This window comes from Euwallacea similis, chromosome 16 (assembly GCF_039881205.1).
Source record: "Euwallacea similis isolate ESF13 chromosome 16, ESF131.1, whole genome shotgun sequence".
Classification (NCBI taxonomy): domain Eukaryota; kingdom Metazoa; phylum Arthropoda; class Insecta; order Coleoptera; family Curculionidae; genus Euwallacea; species Euwallacea similis.
In genome coordinates this window covers 4,450,204-4,468,222 of record NC_089624.1, presented here as the reverse complement: position 1 = coordinate 4,468,222, position 18,019 = coordinate 4,450,204, and the positions used below count along the sequence as shown (strand labels likewise).

General features: G+C 35.6%; 1 protein-coding gene across 1 annotated transcript; it reads left to right on the top strand.

Moving 5' to 3' along the window:
- Positions 1-8,608: 8,608 nt before the first annotated feature.
- LOC136413977 (tigger transposable element-derived protein 4-like) lies at positions 8,609-9,432 on the top strand. The gene is made up of 3 exons (XM_066397751.1): positions 8,609-8,686; positions 8,795-8,891; positions 8,948-9,432. The coding sequence occupies exons 1-3, from the start codon at positions 8,609-8,611 to the stop codon at positions 9,430-9,432; spliced, it is 660 nt and encodes a 219-aa protein (XP_066253848.1).
- The last annotated feature ends 8,587 nt before the right edge of the window (positions 9,433-18,019 follow it).

Sequence of the window (18,019 nt, the reverse complement as noted above, 5' to 3'; positions counted from 1 at the left end):
TCTAGAGAAATAAAGAAGTACCGCCTAAACTTGTGTTTTTGTTTCTCTACGAGTTAGGGAAGTTCTGACATCAGAAGTGGGATAGACTCGCGAAGATACCACAACGTGTAAAACAATTAGTTGTGTGAAAAGTGCGCTTGTTTTGTGGGTGCGTTTCGTGTACAGAAAAGTACGCTAGTATGGAAGAATTGACCAGTGTTTTGACAGCTGTTCTTCGTGAAATGCAACAACGGCCTCAACAAGCCGTGCCTGTGCTGCAGGCGCCTGCTATGCCAGTGGACATTCCGACCTTCGACCCCTCGAAGAGCGATGTAGGGGCGAACGGGTGGTGTGATGACGTGCAGGCCTTGGCGACCACCTTTAATTGGACTGATTTCGAACAACTTTGCCGAGCTGCAAGCGCTTTGGAGGGCGACGCTAAGGAGTGGTACAATAATTGGCACCCAGCAAGAAAGGATTGGGCTAGTTTTCGAGCAGAAATTTGTCAGCTCTATCCTGTACGAAGAAACCTGAGCGAGCGGCTGCGCAGGGCAAGCTTGTACACCAGCGGACAAGCAACGGGTTACTGTGAGTACGCACGAAAGAAGATATCGTTATTGAAAGGGCTGAATTTTAACTTAAGTGTTGGCCAAATAATTGAGCTGGTTATTGGTGACATAACCGACACTCATGTTAAAACAGCAGCCTTTAATAGCAATATTGATTCTATTGCGACGCTACTTAATGTACTTAGTAATTATCAAATCAAAATTGCTTGATGGCTATCTGACTCACGAATATTTCTGTCAAAACGACATCTTATTTAGAAAAATAAATCCGGGCCAAAATCCACCAATCTACAGAGCTTTTGTCCCAAAAGGAAGCAGGCTCGGATTACTAAAAATATTCCGTGATGAACAGTCTCACGTGGGACCAGATAAGACATTTGCTAAAATAAACCACTACTTCTGGTTTCCACGAATGGCCAGGTTTGTCAAAAAATACTGCGATCGATGCCTAAAGTGTATCGTGAATAAGAAGCATACTGGACCCAAACAGGGACGGCTACATCCTATCAATAAAATCCCCATTCCTTTCCACACCGTACACTGTGACTGTGTTGGTCCATTCCCTACATCACCAGACGGTTACAAGCATGTCCTTCTTGTAATCGATGCCTTCACAAAATACCTGTTTTTGATCCCCTTAAAAACCCTCTCCGGCCCTGAGACATGCGAGAAATTAAAGACTTATCTAACTATATTCGGAAACACTAAACGATTAATATGCGATAGAGGAACCAATTTCACTGATCAACGAGTGAAGCAGCTACTTTCAGAGTTACAGATTACACAACATCTTATTGCTAAAAGTGCCCCGCGTGGAAATGGCCAAATTGAAAGATACGTCTCGACAATTCTAGATTTGCTCAGGGCGGACCTAAATGGCAACAAGTCAGAATGGACGAGCGTTCTTTCAAAGTTACAGTTAACTCTCAATACGACCATTCAAAAAACAACGGGTTTTTCCCCACTCTATCTACTCACAGGGCAAACCATATACATCCCAGAGATTCAGAATTTGACAGAAACCATCAAGCCCGTAATAAGTGCCAACCGAAATTTAGACAAAGACCGCAAAACAGCCCATGAACGCTCGTTGCGCTACGGATCAGAGTCAAAAGAAAGATTTGACAAAAAGCGACGCACGACAAAAAAATTCGAAGTAGGCGATATAGTTTTCCACCCATCCGGGAACTCACATCTGTCCAAGTTAGACCCAAGATATGAAGGTCCATTTGAAATTTTGCAGATATTGCCTAACGACCGCGTAGAAATAAAAAACTTAGCCACTAACCGCAAACGAATTGTCGCCAAAGACATGATGCGAATATGGCCAGCGAATTTGAAGAGGAAGTATCAGTAGTCTATTGATAATAATTTTATAATTTCTTCTATTTAATAATTATTTAATAATTCTTGATATTACTGTATCTTATAGGGTTGTCTCTTGTAATATTTTTGCAGTTATGTTATCGTTATCAAGTGTTTTGTTCAACGGATGTCCGTATGAGCTTTATTAGTTGATAGAAACTTAGATTTACCACATGGCTTCTTCAAAAAAAAAAAAAAAAAAAAAAAAGAATTGTTGAAAGACGTGCTCTTTGCGTTAGGTCATGAGTACCCAAACGTTGAAATGACGTGCTCTTTGCAATTGAAACTAATACTTTAAGAATTGTTGAAAGACGTGCTCTTTGCGTTAGGTCATGAGTACCCAAACGTTGAAATGACGTGCTCTTTGCAATTGAAACTAATACTTTAAGAATTGTTGAAAGACGTGCTCTTTGCGTTAGGTCATGAGTACCCAAACGTTGAAATGACGTGCTCTTTGCAATTAAAATTAATATTTTGTAAATTGTTAAAATGGCGTAGTTTTCGCAATATAAAATAATAATGTTTTCGCTATAGGTTTTAATAAGGATAAAATTCGAGAACGAATTTTGTGTCAGGATTGGCCGTGTGAGCTTTCATAAAGAAAGCCATATGGGGTTACTTATCAACCTATTCAATGTAAATGCAAAAAACATGTTGTCCCATAATATTGTAACCTATCCTTGGACATGTGCGGAATGTCACAGGCACCTACTGGTGCCCCATTGTAAATTAGAAATGGACTAAACTTGTACTAGTCAGAATAGATCATTCGTGGTAAAAGATAAAGGTCTGTTTATCATCTCGCCTAAAAACATATGGAGGTGCGAATAAGATGATTAAGGGATGTAAGTGTGGGAAGAATGTGGGAAGTATGGTGACAGGCTTTTGGAAGAAAAGCAGATGCACCTGGGGTGACTCTCACGCATCAAAAAGGGATTCATTCGATTCCCGATTCTAGAGAAATAAAGAAGTACCGCCTAAACTTGTGTTTTTGTTTCTCTACGAGTTAGGGAAGTTCTGACATACATATATAATATATAATATGTAATATAGTATACTTACATATGTCATATTCTCCCAGAGGCTTACAGGCAAACGCTGTATCAGCAGCCTGGATCAAAGGGTGCCGCTTCGGCCATAAAACTGATAGCGGTGCGATAGAAGTACAAAAGACGATTAATTAGTTAGAAAACTTTTTCCGTGTGAGATCGGCAGATTCGCTCGAACTTTCAACCTGTTCCCATCACCGCAATAAAGCTCAAAATCCAAGAATTTCAGTCACTAATTCCCACCAACCAAAACCTACAACATCCATTATAGTAGAATATAACTCATATGTATGTCGGCGCCACCATAAATTTAGCGAATACCTCTAAGTAGACAGGCAGACAGACTCTTTGTATTGGTAGGACCCTATGTAATCAATTGGGGTTCTGGTTTTCTCGCTATTCTGTCGACCTAAAATATTCATTATCATTCTTTACGATATGACTTCCAGGAACCCCGAGAATAAGGGACACACTTGTTTTTAACATGCAATGGGGGCAAAACGGGGCTAGCGGACAAAATGAAAATTCAGGAAGGGAGGACAATAATTATCAAGAGTTGAGATTGAGAGGTCTGACCCCGGATTGTCATGTCTCTCATCCTTTGATTCGATTAACATACGGTCTACCTTTTGTGAAAGAGATCATTGGCATAAGACATTTATCACCATATACGGTAGTTAGTAAATATTCGTGTAAATATAAATTAGTATAATCTTAGTGACATTCGTTCTTAGTAATTAGTTAGTGGTATTAAGTGACTTTTTCTAGCGTTTAATTTGCGACTCATGGCTTCTGGAAGCAACTCGCCTTCAGGTCTTCCGACATGTATTATATGTACATATATATTATATAATATGTAATATAACCCTGATATACACCCTGATGTACTGTTGTGATCACGTTTGCCAGTTCATCAGACCCTCTTTGGTACTTCACATCGTTGAAGCTCGATATCTTCTTTAGTAACTTGTTCTTCTGTGGTTCACGTTGGAAGTGACGAAAACCCATTATCAGTTTTTTCATATCCATTTTATCTAGAAAATAAAAACTGCCTACTTATTGGTTTTTATCATTGGTTTAATGCGTACTAACCTATTCCAAATCTCGCCCGCCGTCTGTCACTCTGTCATCTTGTCTCGTCCTAGGGCGGTCGTCAGCGGGGTAAGGGAGACCTGGAAAGAAGAAGTCCTCCTTACCATCTCCAAAGGGAGGCGTGAGGGGGAGGAAGTCCGCAAGATCCTTAGTAAAGGTCTGGGCAATGATAAGGTGTGGCTAAGGGACGGCAGGAAGACCGCTACCTTCCTCGTTAGCGGTCTCGACGCGGTCTCTACCGCGGAGGGGATTTTTGGAGCGGTGGTGAGCGCCGCTGGCGTGGAGTCCAACCGTATAAAGTATTGTATATGGGTGGTGGTGAATGTCAATTCTTCATCTTCAACGCTGTATCCTCAAAATATCTTAACACATCGAAATTGAGGATCAGTCAAGCATCTTGGCTAAAAATCTCTAAAGACAGATTAAGTTTCATATTCTATAATACAAAAGACACTTTAGTGACATATTCGAATGGGAAAAGTGCGACATTTTCAAAAAAAGAATTACCATAGGAAAAAATTTTTTTCGTAACTTAATACGTAGCTTAGTTGCCGTTGCAAATATAAATGCAAACAAGAAAAAGACCTAACAGCTATGCTTTCATACGTTGATGAAGAAAAGGGGCATTTCTGTGCTTCGATATTGGATAATAACAACTAGTAATTAGATCAACTTTTCATTTGTTACGGAAGGACTTAGATCTTTTCCATATTAAGCAATCAGTTTGGGTTAGCATTCACTTTTTTGATTACAAAACAATGTTTTTTTTTAGTTTTTCTTATTTTGTTGTTGTCAATAAATAAAATAATATCTTAAAAACAATGTATTTGGTTTAGTCTTTAACACTGGGTAGTTTTTTCTCAATTCTGCAAAATTTTCATTTTGACACTGAGATCACTTAGTTCGACCACTCTTCATATACAGGGTTCGCCATTACTCCGGCCTTGGTTCCTGGTGTCTTTGTATAAATATCAATATGAAATGTTTAGTACAGTATTCATTTATATTGGAAAGCTGCATGATTTAATAATATTTTTGTTTATACAGAGTGTTCCGTTTTCGCTGGGCAGCATAAAGTTGTACTTTTTTAAATAGCAACCCATAATTTTTTTTACACCATTTGATGAAGCCTAAATTTAGAAGAAAAATACATTAAACATTTTTTAAATTGGTTGCGGCGTTGCCATATTAGAGCAATTTCTTTAAAAATGCAGCATCAGAAAAAAATGGTCACAAAACTGGTGTTTTTTGTAATTTTAAAATTTGTTTTTGTAAAGTAGTAAATGAAAGTCAGAGGTACTTAAAAACTTTAAAATATTTTCTTAATGCACCATACTTTTTTTGTATAAGAGCGCTAATTTGCAAATTTTACAAATTACTGAAACTCATTTTTTTCAAATGGTACCCATGATTTTTTTCAAGTCTTTCTAATGTAGTTTTTAATTCTCTATTAATTTGCAATAACATCTTTTCATCTAACATTTACAGTTATGGAGATATTTACAAAATTTCAATCAAATTGTGATTACTTGGTAGAATTGATGGCCCACCTATCAGGGGTTTGTCAGCGAAAAAACCTTTTTTAATAATAACAATAATAATAATAGATGTATTGACGGCAAATTACCTTTGCAAATTACAAATTAAATATTAAACGGTGCACGATAGTTTTGAAATGTAACATAAAAATAAAATTTTAAAAATCTAAATATGTATAAGGTATTTTTTGAAAAAGTTAAAATGTCAAGGTATTTCGGCTCATTTCAAGGCATTTCGATCTGTTCGCATTAAAGTTATTTGGTAATAAATAGGGTTCATTCCTTATCGATTTAGAGTTTAAAGAGAGAACAAACAGATATCAATGTGAAAAAACCACCAGAAAAAATATAAAACAATGTGACGAATTTCTGGACTACTCGATTGAAGTCTTTTGGACTAGTCTCTCGCACACTTTCCTGAATATCTTTGATTTTCCAATTGATATCATACTAATTTTTTATCTAATTAATATCCAAACGGTAATATATCAAAGTTTTCGAGAATAACTCTGTTGCCATAAACAAAACCAAATTCTTTTGTTTCTATTTTATTTAAAAGTTCTTTAGTTTTAGTATCTCTGGTAGCTCAATGATATTGTGTACTGATTTTATTATTTTTGTTTTCTAAAATATTTTTATTGTATCGGAATTAATCTTTTTGGACGTTTCATAGTTTAATGTAAATCCTTTTATTTTACAAACAATTTCACCTGTATCTTTTAACAATAACTCTTTTGACCTGTTGATACCCAGTCAACAATCCATATTTCCTCACTTAATTCATCGGTCCAATCTCCTATAGACATCCTGTTTTAATAGTGTTTTTATCATCACCTATGTATACAATGCTATTTGTATCATAATATGCTACACTTTCTCCTAATATGTCTAACATTTCATACAATCTTAGTCTTGCACTTGCAGTTGTAAAAACAGCTATGAATGTATTGGTATAAAATCATATATAAATCATTTTTTACATAGCACCTTTATACTTACTTTATAATCAATTTATAACATATTTTCATTTGATTCATTTATGTGTAGTATATTATCAAGTCTGTCATCTAATAAAATTTCGTAAAATCTCTTAACATCCGTAACATATTCTGCTGCTGCCATGTTTTGTCTCTGACTAAATTTACCCCATAAGGAATTTAAGCATATTTTTTCTACAGTTCAAGTTACATATTTCAATTTTCATTTTTCCTGCTTAAATAACAATTCAGGAATTACTCATTGCAGAAAGAAGATCGATAAAACGTAATACTTTTACCACAAGAAGTTTTACACAAATGGAAATAGTTTATTTCGAGTGGTAAAAGATATTTCTACATTCAAGCCAAAAAGTTTTGTAACAGTATCCAGCACCCAGCTGCATAGTTCAACTACAGCATGAACTAATATTATACCGTGTGTCCTAAAAAATTTCAGATCAAGTAGACCATAGAATTATTTGACAGCGAATCCGTATGTCTTTGATATGTTCTGCGTAATCATTTTTAGCACCCAGAAAACTCTAACTAAGCCACACACAAGTTCGTGGAGCCTTGGAAAAGACTATTTTTAATAAAAACCAACTAATAATATAGGTAAATAGAGTAGTATTTTAGCGGGATTTTAAGTAGGGTTATGTTTATTCATGTATGTTCGAGATTACGCAGAACATATCAAGACATACGCGATTCGCTGTCAAATAATTCCATCGCCTACTTGATCTGAAATTTTTTAGGACACACGATATAAACTCTGTCTATTAATAGTAACTGAATATTGGGTGGAAAAACAAATGTCGGATATTTTTTAATTACTTACTTCACTTGTGCTCAATACGAACTATCCTCGAAGTATAAAAACATCCAAAAATCAGCCATAAATTTCAGGAAAAAACATTTAGAAAAGAGAAAACAGAAAACACCAAACAACCCTCGATTTGATTTGACAGTTGAAGTTACCTACGGTGTCGGTATACAGAGATCCTAATCACAGCTAATGTATAATTTGACAAATTGGCAGTTTTTTTTTTCGATTTTTAAAACTTCCTCTAACTTACCATTATTAACCCCTAAACTGGTAATGATTAGTGAGTATAATCGGTCACCATCAAATTTTATACAGTGAAATCTCCCTTAGCGGACACTTCCAATAAACGGACATCTCTGTTGAGCGGACATTTTTTTCACAGTCCGGAATTTGGTTATACAGAATCTCATATAAATGACCCTCCCTTGAACGGACAGTCCTTTGGGCGGACACGGACATGATAATTCTATACAAAACGCGTTCAAACTCTCTCTTGAACGGACATCATAAAATTAATTGAAACTGCTTACATCGGGACAACATCGCATTAGCGAGGTAAGTTGTCAGGGAGCTTCTGGGTTACAAGTATGTGGTTCCCCATCATACAATTTTTGTTCTTTGATCTCTTTGGATAATCTATTTTTACAAGACAAAATTTGTGACGTATCACTTCCTCGAAAATTAATGAATCGACAATCCTTGCTATATGATTAATCTCTCCAGAGTTTTATAATTGTTGAATAATGATGAAAGCAATATCTTTGATGACCGCTAAAATAGCATAAGCTGTTTTAGAAGACATAACAGTTTATGCTTTCTTTCCTTTACCTTTTTGAATAAGAACCGCCAAAGATGCAAGTGCAATAATGCTGCGTCGTCGATAGTCGACGATGAATACTTTTCTTGCTCACCAGTACTTTTTTACTTTACTCTAATGCAAGATTAGGTTTTAAGTTTTTGTTCTGAAATAAACGTCTTGAAAAAAAGTTCGATTGCTAATTTGCTCAGTGTTTACCACCCTTTTTTCACTTCATATTCCAACAATAAACACACAGGATCGGTGCGTGTGTGTCTGGAGTGGTGCGTTAATAATAATAAATCTGCATTCACTCGGAGACAAATTAATTAACAAGTGCGTGTTTTAGTTAATTCCTATAATCCAACATATTCAGTGTTTAAAATTGGTGGTTGTTTCAACGCCATATCGAAAAAAATGTCCGGAAAACGTCGCATGTTAACTCTTAAAGAGAAAATTGACATAGTGGAAACATACAACAAGGAGAAACTTAGTGTAAGAAATTTATCAAAACGTTTTAACATAGGAAAGACATAAGCTGCGGGAATTATTAAAAGTAGAAAGGAATTATTAAACAAGTGGCATTCTAATGATAATATGCAGGTGAAACAAAATTTTATGAAACCAATGGGCTTAAATATCGATAAACTTTGTTACGATTGGTTCGTGAAAGCAAGAAACAAAGGAATTTCTTTGTCAGGTAAATATACAAGAGAGGGGTGTAATTATTTTAACTCAATTTAAAAAAATTTTTAGGGCCCTTAGGTCGGGCTAAAACAAAAGATATTGCACAAACTTTAAAGTACAAAAATTTCAGTGCGTCATCTGGGTGGCTTGAAAAATTCCGCAAAAAGCATAACATAACTTTCAAAGTCATATCTGGGGAAGCCCGAAGTGTCAATTCAGGAGACGTCGAAAGTGTTCTAAATAAGATGACGTCATTGATAAAGGATTATTCATCAAAAAATATCTTCAACGCAGACGACACGGGCCTATTTTTTCGCGCTTTACTGGACAAAACTTTAACGTTTAAACGAGAGAAGTGTACCAGTGAAAAATTATCTAAAGACAGAGTTACTATTCTACATTGTGTTAATATGGATGGAGAGAAAGAAAGATTGTTGGTAATCGGTATAACAAAAAATCCAAAAGCATTCAAGAATATTAATGTGAATAATTTGCCTGTGGTGTGGAAAAGTAATAGAAAAGCTTGGATGACATCTGCTATAATGGCAGAATGATTAAGAGATTTTGATAGAAGAATGGATGCAGAAAGAAGAAAAATTTTGCTATTTTTAGACAATGCCTGTTCTCATCCCAAAGACATTCAATTAGCAAACATTCGACTAGTTTTTCTACCACCAAATTGCACGTCAGTAGTTCAACCTCTAGATCAGGGTATTATCAAAAATTTCGAAGTTTTTTATAGATCAATTATGGTTAAAAATTTGTTATTAAAAATGGAATCTGTTGATTCAAGGGCTTACTAAAGTTGTACATGTGCTGGATGCTGTTTATTTTTTAAAAACTGCCTGGAAGAAGGTAACGGCAGAGACAATTCAAAATTGTTTCCGTAAAGCTGGAATAACACGTGAACAAGTGAAAATAAATATAGAAAACGGAGATGATTCAGTAGAAGACGATCTACCTTTGTCTGTTTTATCTGAAATGTTGCGAAACTGTGAAGTAATAGGGATTAGCAACAAAAACTTAGACGACTTTATTAATATTGATATCGGTTTAATAGTAGAACATGATGATGAACCCTTTACTGTCGATTCTGTAACACAAGAGGAAACTGTGCACATTTCGGATGATTCGGATGCAGAACCAGATATCAATGATCAAACAACGCCACAAAGTTATCAACAAGCTATTTGTTCGGTAAAACAATTACAAGAATTTGCCAAAAATAAAGGAGACGCAGTAGCAATGGAGATGTCTGATTTAGAATTACATTTCCAAGACAGCAACATTAAAACAAAAATTCGTCAAAGTACTTTATGTTGGAGTCTTAAGGGAAAAGCTTCTGACACCAGGTATTCTTTTGTACGTGGGTACCGCCACGTCAAATCAGGACGATGGTCGAGACAAAACACTACCGTAACGTCAACAAGTCTATATTTAAAAATCTGTGATAACTATTACTGTATTAGGTGCGTTAGAATCTCAAGTATGAATTTGGAGGAAGGTCGGATTTTTGTTTATGCCTAGAGTTCCACTCTAAATCTGCCAAAAAAAAGAAACAGGGAAAACGAGCAGAATTTGGTTTCAGCCCATTTTGTTCTAGTTGACCAATCAGAACACAAATTTGGTAGATTCCCACGAACTTAGGATTTTTAGATTGAATGAGAAAAAACAGACCTTAAAAGGTTTTTGCAATTAACATCTTAACACATGTGATTCTGCGAAGGGCCAAATTACTGATAAGGACTGGTGAGTGGCGACAGAGTCACGGTGTGTTAAGTGTACTCGAGAATATTTTTACCTAATGGTTCTCACGGTCAAACCAGAACATCCCTCAAGTTGAGCGATTTATGTATATTGGTTATCGCTTCCTTTGGGATGAGGCATAGCAGATGATTTGGACGGGTATCCAACATTTATTAGATTATTTCAGTGTAGCATAATTAAATTTTTTAAGGATTGTCTTTATACTTAACTACTTCAGTTATGGAAAATAATATTAATAACTATATTATGTTTTAATAATAAAAACAGACTTTTAATGAAATAGCCTTGGTTTTTATTTACAAATTCCCATAAGCCGACACCTCCATTAGCCGGACATATTTTGACAGTCCCGACGGTGTCCGCTTATGAGAGATTTCACTGTATTTAAAGTTTTGTAGTCCGTTAAGATGTATTTATATCGCTGAAACAGGTAGATGATCCCAACTAATAATAAAATAACTTTCAACTATGAATTAACAGATTTCTTAAAATCACGATTTTTACCTTTGTAAATTCTGAATGACAAAAAAATTATTGATCCCACTAAAGATGAAGATTAGATTTCACTACTGGGACAAAAACAAGTTGTTATTTGGATCGAGAAAGTTTATCTATTTTTACTTTATTTTGAGGAAAGAATTTACCCATATTAAACTGAAATATTGCCAAAGAATCCTGAAAGATAAAAATTAAACGTACCTAAAATATAATATTTCTTGCTAATTTATAGTCAAATAAGAGAGAAATTAAGGAATCATGGAAGGTTTTCAGGTTCGATTGCGAAGACAAGTTGCTGCAACTAAAAAAAATCACCCATGTGCGGGATTCCATTTAAACCCGTAACTTTCAGAAATGCAGTTGAATTCTGCAGTCTACAGTGAGTACTTGTAGGTTTTATAGAGATATTATATCATACCATACTTATGTTAATCAACACTTACAAGTTTTTTCTTAACTTGAATCTTATTATAACTAGTTCAATCAAATAAATATGTATATACCTTCTATTGTTTAGCCCTATGTTAAATTAGAATAAACCATTAGCCGTAAAGATAGAGAGTCTGTTTATCATCTTGGCTGAAACATAAAATGCAGAAAACGACTCACCTATCAATTTTGCCCTAACATAAGTGTGAATGGAATGATTGAGGGTTGCGAGCGTGGGAAGAAGGTGGAAATGGTGTGTATTAATTCTTTTGAAGATAAACAGATGCACTCGGGGGTGACCCTGATGCATCTTTGGTATGGTGGGCATTCGATTCCCAAAAAAGAGAGAATAAAGTTGTTTGTGGACACGTGCGTGTATTTCATTAAAAATAAAGCCTACCCACTTTAACAATCTTGAAATATCCAAAAAACCTTAATCGTCCTTAGAAATTAATGTAAGAATATTAATTACGATATTTTCTCAATTCATTGCAATAAATATTTATGAAAACACTTTAACTACTAAAGTACTACTACTTTTGTAATAACAAGTTTAACTACTAATTATTAAAAATATTTAATACTCACCACCCTCTCTCCGAATACGAAATGAAAAGAACCTCCGAAATTAAACGTGTGATCGTCAAAGTGGTGATAGAAGATACGTCTGCACAAAACCGATGGGCCAATTTCTAGAAAAGGTCGCACAGATATAGTTTTCTCTCTCACATGATATGATGCGACATGCGTAGGGGACTGTTTAATCGGCACGACCAGTCTTACTTGGTACTTAGGTAACAATTTAGATGGCAGACAGTGCAGATTCACTGAATTGTTTGCATCAAAACTCGTAAAATGTATAAAGTTAAATTATTTTACAGGTGCTCCGAAATGAGCTATTTGACTTGTTTATTGGATGTTTTTATAAATTGCTGTACCAAAAAAGTATATTTTATACAGGGCCTTCATAAATAATTGTTCATCACGTGACTTTCAAGGTCAAATTTTATTATTTTGGGTTTGTTGCATTGATTTTTAGTAACTTTTTTAATTAGCTGTTGATTACTATGATTTAAGATGCGGTTTACATCTACGATGTTTTGCATTTATCGGGTTTATAGGTGTTTGCATTTACCAATGGGACTCGGGGTAACACGGCGTGTTGTTGGTGCTAACGGGATGATCTATTCTCCCGTTACGAGTTGAACACGCTGAAGGGACCAGTATTCTAACCCGGCAAAGATACTAGTCATAGATACAAAATACGCGCTGATACTGCTCGACTATCTTTATTTACACAAAACTATTACTACGTTTATTATCACAGTCTGTATGTACTATACCGAGGGTGATAATCGTGGTACGTTATCTCGAGAGAGCTAAGAATAAGAGTTTAAGAGCTTAAGAGCTTTAGAGTATAAGAGTATAAGCGAGATTTTAAGGGTCATTTTGGGTTTATATAGCTAACCAACCCTTTCGCTATTTCCGCCCCTGCTACTCGTTAACTGTCACTCCTGTGAGTGTCACTTGTCGGTGCAGGTTCTTGGTGTGAACTACTCTCGAGTGTATAATGCACCACACATTGAATACACAACAATCGCTTTACGCGTTGATCCCTTAATAGGTTCGACAGAAATTATGCGCAATGATTTACGCCAAGTTTGTGATAGTGGAGTGGAACCTTTCAATTTAAACATAAACGAGTACAGTGAAGTTTGTTCATTGACTGGATTTCTGCAATTTCCTGGTTTTTTTGCTTTTACCATATATTTTCTTCCTATTGTTTTTTCCTATTTATCAGAAAAAGTTTTTGTAAAGACTTAATATTCAACTGCAAACTTTTAATAATTACCCGGTATATTTGCCGTATGTAGATTTTTTTCTCTGGAAATCATTAAAATAGTCCTAAGACTGAGTTCACCGTTAGATAGAGCTTGTCGAGGGAAACATTTTTAGTGGTCGAACGGCCGAATCGGACCAGAAATTTCCGAGCGCGGAACGTGCAATGGGTTTCACTTTGGAACCAGATCCGTTCATTTTAATAACACATTTTTGCAGTAAGAATCTCAATGATGACGGATCATGGACCCATTCTTTGCAATTCCGCATACAACAATGTGTTATGAAGTTTCTCGAAGCAGATTTGCGATTATGATAGTTTTGTGAAACATAAAACAAGGGTTGTTGAACGATTTAAAACAAAAGGCTGTATTTACAAAGGAAAATCCATTGGCAAGCCAAGTCTTACAGATGAAGTTCAGGAAAGAATGAACCAAAGCCCCAACAAATCAGTATCAAGATTATCTAATTAAACTGGTACATTTGTTAAGTTTAAAGTTAGTTTCGAGCTTAATCAAACGTAACATTGTTCTGTAGGTCTTTCAGTCGGAACTTGCCATAAAGAATTAAAAAAATTGAAGATGCACCTGTATAAAGTAACAGTTGTCCAACAATTATTCCCAATGGGTTAGGTATTGCAAATGATTCAATGGAACTTTTAATGATGAACTTCTCAAATTGATGTTTTTCTCTGATGAAGTATGATTTCACTTATCAGGATATGTAAATAGCCAAAATTATAGGACTTGAACAACAGAAAATCCTTACCAATTTCTGGAAACAAGCTTGCACCCATTAAAAATTGGTGTTTGGATAGCCATGTCCAGGGGGCATATTATTGGCCCAATTTTTTTTTAATACTTAAATGCTGAAAGATACTAAGAGAATAATTTACAGAGTTTCTTAGATGAAGTCTATGATAACAAAGTACAAAATGGATATTTCCAATAGGATGAAGCTACTGTTCACTCTGCCAAAAGAACTTTAAAGTTTATTGAAGAGTTTTATAACAAAAGAGTCATTAGTTGAGGACTGTTGCTCCCAAGGTCCCCCAATTTGACTCCACTAGATTGTTTTTTGTTCTGGTATTTAAAAAACAAAATTTTCAAAAAAAGACTCCATACTCTTGATGAATTGAAAGAAGCAATCACCCGGAAAATAAATATGTTACAGGAACCACTCAAAAACATGTTTGAAAATTTAAAAAGACAAGTAAATGTATGTTTAAATAACAACGGTGAACATTTTCAGCATCTATTATAATGTGGATTTAATGTATTAGATGTTTCAGTCACTTCATTCCTTATTCCAGGAAAACAACATTTTCTTTTAGGTCTGCTTTAGGTTGATTGTAATGGACCATACCATTCTGTAGCTGTACGTAATATTTTTGTAGATGTCTTCTGTAACCAAGAATCTGTAATAAACGATCATTCGTGGTTAATAATGATTATGATATTTTGTGGAAGTTTCTGTAAAAATGAAAAAGTAATACTTTTATACATGTCGGTGCCACCATAAATTTAGTGAATACCCCTAAGTAGACAGGCAGACAGACTTCTTGTATTGGTAGGACCCTATGTAATCGATCGGGGTTCTGGTTTTCTCGCTATTCTGTCAACCTAAAACATTCATTGTCATTCTTTATGGTATAACTTTCAGGAACCTCGGGAATAAAGGACACACTTGTTTTTAACATGCAAGGGGGGCAAAACGGGGCCAGCGGACAAAAGGAAAGAAATGGAAATCAAGAAGGGAGGGCAGTAATTAACGAGAGTTGAGATTGAGAGGACTGGCCCCGGATTGTCATGCCTCTCATCCTATGATTCGATTTACATACGGTCTACCTTTGTAAAAGAGATCATTTGCATAAGATATTTATCACCATTTACGGTAGTCGGTATACATTCGTGTAAATATTAATTAGTGTAATATTAGTGACATTCGTTCTTAGTAATAAGTTAGTGGTAATAAGCGACTTTTCTTGTGTTTAATTTGCGACTCATGGCTTCTGGAAGTAATTCGCCTTAGGGTCTTCCTACATACATTTTCTTTTCACTTACAAGATCGATCAAATCATTTTCTGTGTGATTTTATGACTTGATAAAGACTCAAAAATTGCCATTCATTAACAGATGCAATTAGAAGAAAACAGATATTTGTTAAAAGTGAAGCGTCAACTCAAAGTATTAAATTTTCATAGGAAAATGGGTGTTCAATGAAACACAGCACTAGATGTTAATACAAGCTGGAGCGTTTTATTTTCTTATCGAAAGGCAAGGGCAGTGTCCTTTTCAAGACTAATTTACAAACCTCTTCTATATGGGGTATGTACGTCCTATTTCACATTTTTATTTATTCTATCTAGTCATCAATATTCTTAATGAGTCTAGACGTTTGCTCTTAAATGAAACCTAATATTATTATTTATTCCTTTTTGGATCTAGACTGGCGGGATACATAAATCTAATCCAAAGTATCAAAGTATGGAAATTTAAAAAAATAATGTCAGATCTGCAGACATAGACAAAAATATTTTAGAATTCAACATGCAGGAGCAAAACTAAAGCGCAGAGGATGAATTGCAAACACAAAAACTTTCTAACCCGTTACTTGCGACATGAGTTACATCTGCGTCAAGTGCGACCCCAAAATTGGCTAAAAAAGTTAAGAAAGATATGTAGCTGTTCTAATAAAACAGACTATGGATAAAATATAAAGAAAAAACTAAATTAAGAGTTGAAGAGAGAAATAAATTATTGGAAAATCTAAAATCCACAGAAAATGATCCTATATTACTCGGACAATTTACTGTTAAGCCCCATTAATATCCTTGAGGAACAATAAACTAATGGCTCACATAATGTGTTCACCTATATAAATTATTTAACTTCACATTCATTTGAATAATAATAATGAGTACATCACATATTAAAATGATTTACTTTAAAAAGGCAGCTAGTCTCTCTTCACTTCCAATGGGCCTTGTAGCGTTGCATCTTTTGTCCATTTAATTTTTGATGAAATTGTGCATGTGAGCATTCCTTGCTTATGTTAAGACTATCAAGTAATACCATGTGAGAATGACATGGGGGTTAGCCATAAATTACTTCTAAGATAAGCGTGAGAAAACGATAGAGGGTTGTTTATGAATTCCTTAACATAGGTGAGAGAAAAATTGATGATGGGTCAGGGAATCGTGGGAAAAGACCTGGAATATGGCTTATCAATGCTCTTAAAAAGAGAGGGGTGCGCTCGGGGTGGATAAGACATGTGTATCGGGGGGCATTCCGGCCTTGGTTCTTGACAAGTAAAGGAGTATCTCAAAACTTGCTTTGTTTTTTATTTTTTTCTTTCCATAACAATATCGAAATCTTACATCAGAAGTGGGATACAATTTTAATCAGTGCCTTAGTCGTGTCCTAATCAGTGCTTTAATTGTGTGCGAATAAGTACTTTGGTCGCGCTTCATTAACGCCGAGTAGTTACACGGAAGTTTTTTTTCTTTCTTCTTCAAAAATCGCGAGTGTGGCAAAACTGGAACATGGAGGCTTTGATCCAAGTCTTAGCTAAAACTCTCCAACAAATGAGGGAAAACGCAGCGCAACCGAACTCTTCAAGGAATGTAGTCACCTCGATCCAAATACCACTCTTCAATCCAACAAGTGACGATTTGGGGGCAGCGAGATGGGTAACCGAGATCGAAAAGCTCCGAGAAACGTTCCATTGGACCGATTTCGAGACTCTATCACGAGCGGCTAGTGTATTGATGGGCGACGCCAAAGAATGGTTCAACGCTTGGCAGCCTTCCGAGAAAACTTGGGAAAACTTCAAGGCGGAACTGTCGGACCTATACCCGCCGAAAAACAACTTGAGTGAGCGGTTTCGCCAGGCCAGCAGATACACCAACAACGACGCTAAAGAGTACTGTGAGTATGCTAGAAAGAAAATTTCCTTACTTAAGGCCTTGAACTTTAATTTATCTGAGTCTCAGTTGGTAGAACTCGTAATGGGTGACGTTAGAGACGCAACGGTACGAACCGCGATGTTTAATAGTAGAGTCACCACTGTGGCTGCGTTGTTATCTCTCTTAAATAATTTCAAAATGGCAGATAATAATAGACAAGCCACCCCTATTCGAACGAAACGCCAATACCCGTTCGGGAAAGATGATCGCCCTAAATTATGTTATCTTTGTGATAGTCCAGGACACTTAATACGAAATTGCCCCAATTCGGGAAAGGAACCTGGACTGGAAACAAGACCTGCCCGCGTAACTTGTAGTTTTTGCCGCAAATAAGGTCATGACGAATCGAAATGCTTCAAAAAAAACAAGCGAACAAGGAAATCTGATAATAAAATAGCAAAGATTAATTTCTTCACTGTCAAATTAAATAATGAGTTTTGTACAGAGTTTTCAATTCAGGGTAACGAAGTCAATTGTTTAGTCGATACCGAGGCCGAATGTAGTTTAATCCGGGAAAGTGTTGCTAGGAAACTCAATTGTCATTTGATCCCCAGTTTTTTGATGTTGAAGGTATTTGGGGGTAAGATGGTTCCGACTAATTGTAAAACTCGTCTGACGATCGAACGTGAGGGAACGGCATT

Bases quoted from the DNA above. Each gene is read 5' to 3' on its own strand.
- LOC136413977 (XM_066397751.1), top strand. From the start codon at position 8,609: ATGTCCGGAAAACGTCGCATGTTAACTCTTAAAGAGAAAATTGACATA. The intron at 8,687-8,794 runs GTAAGAAATTTA...GATAATATGCAG, and splicing joins ACAACAAGGAGAAACTTAGT to GTGAAACAAAATTTTATGAA. The intron at 8,892-8,947 runs GTAAATATACAA...AAAAATTTTTAG, and splicing joins CAAAGGAATTTCTTTGTCAG to GGCCCTTAGGTCGGGCTAAA.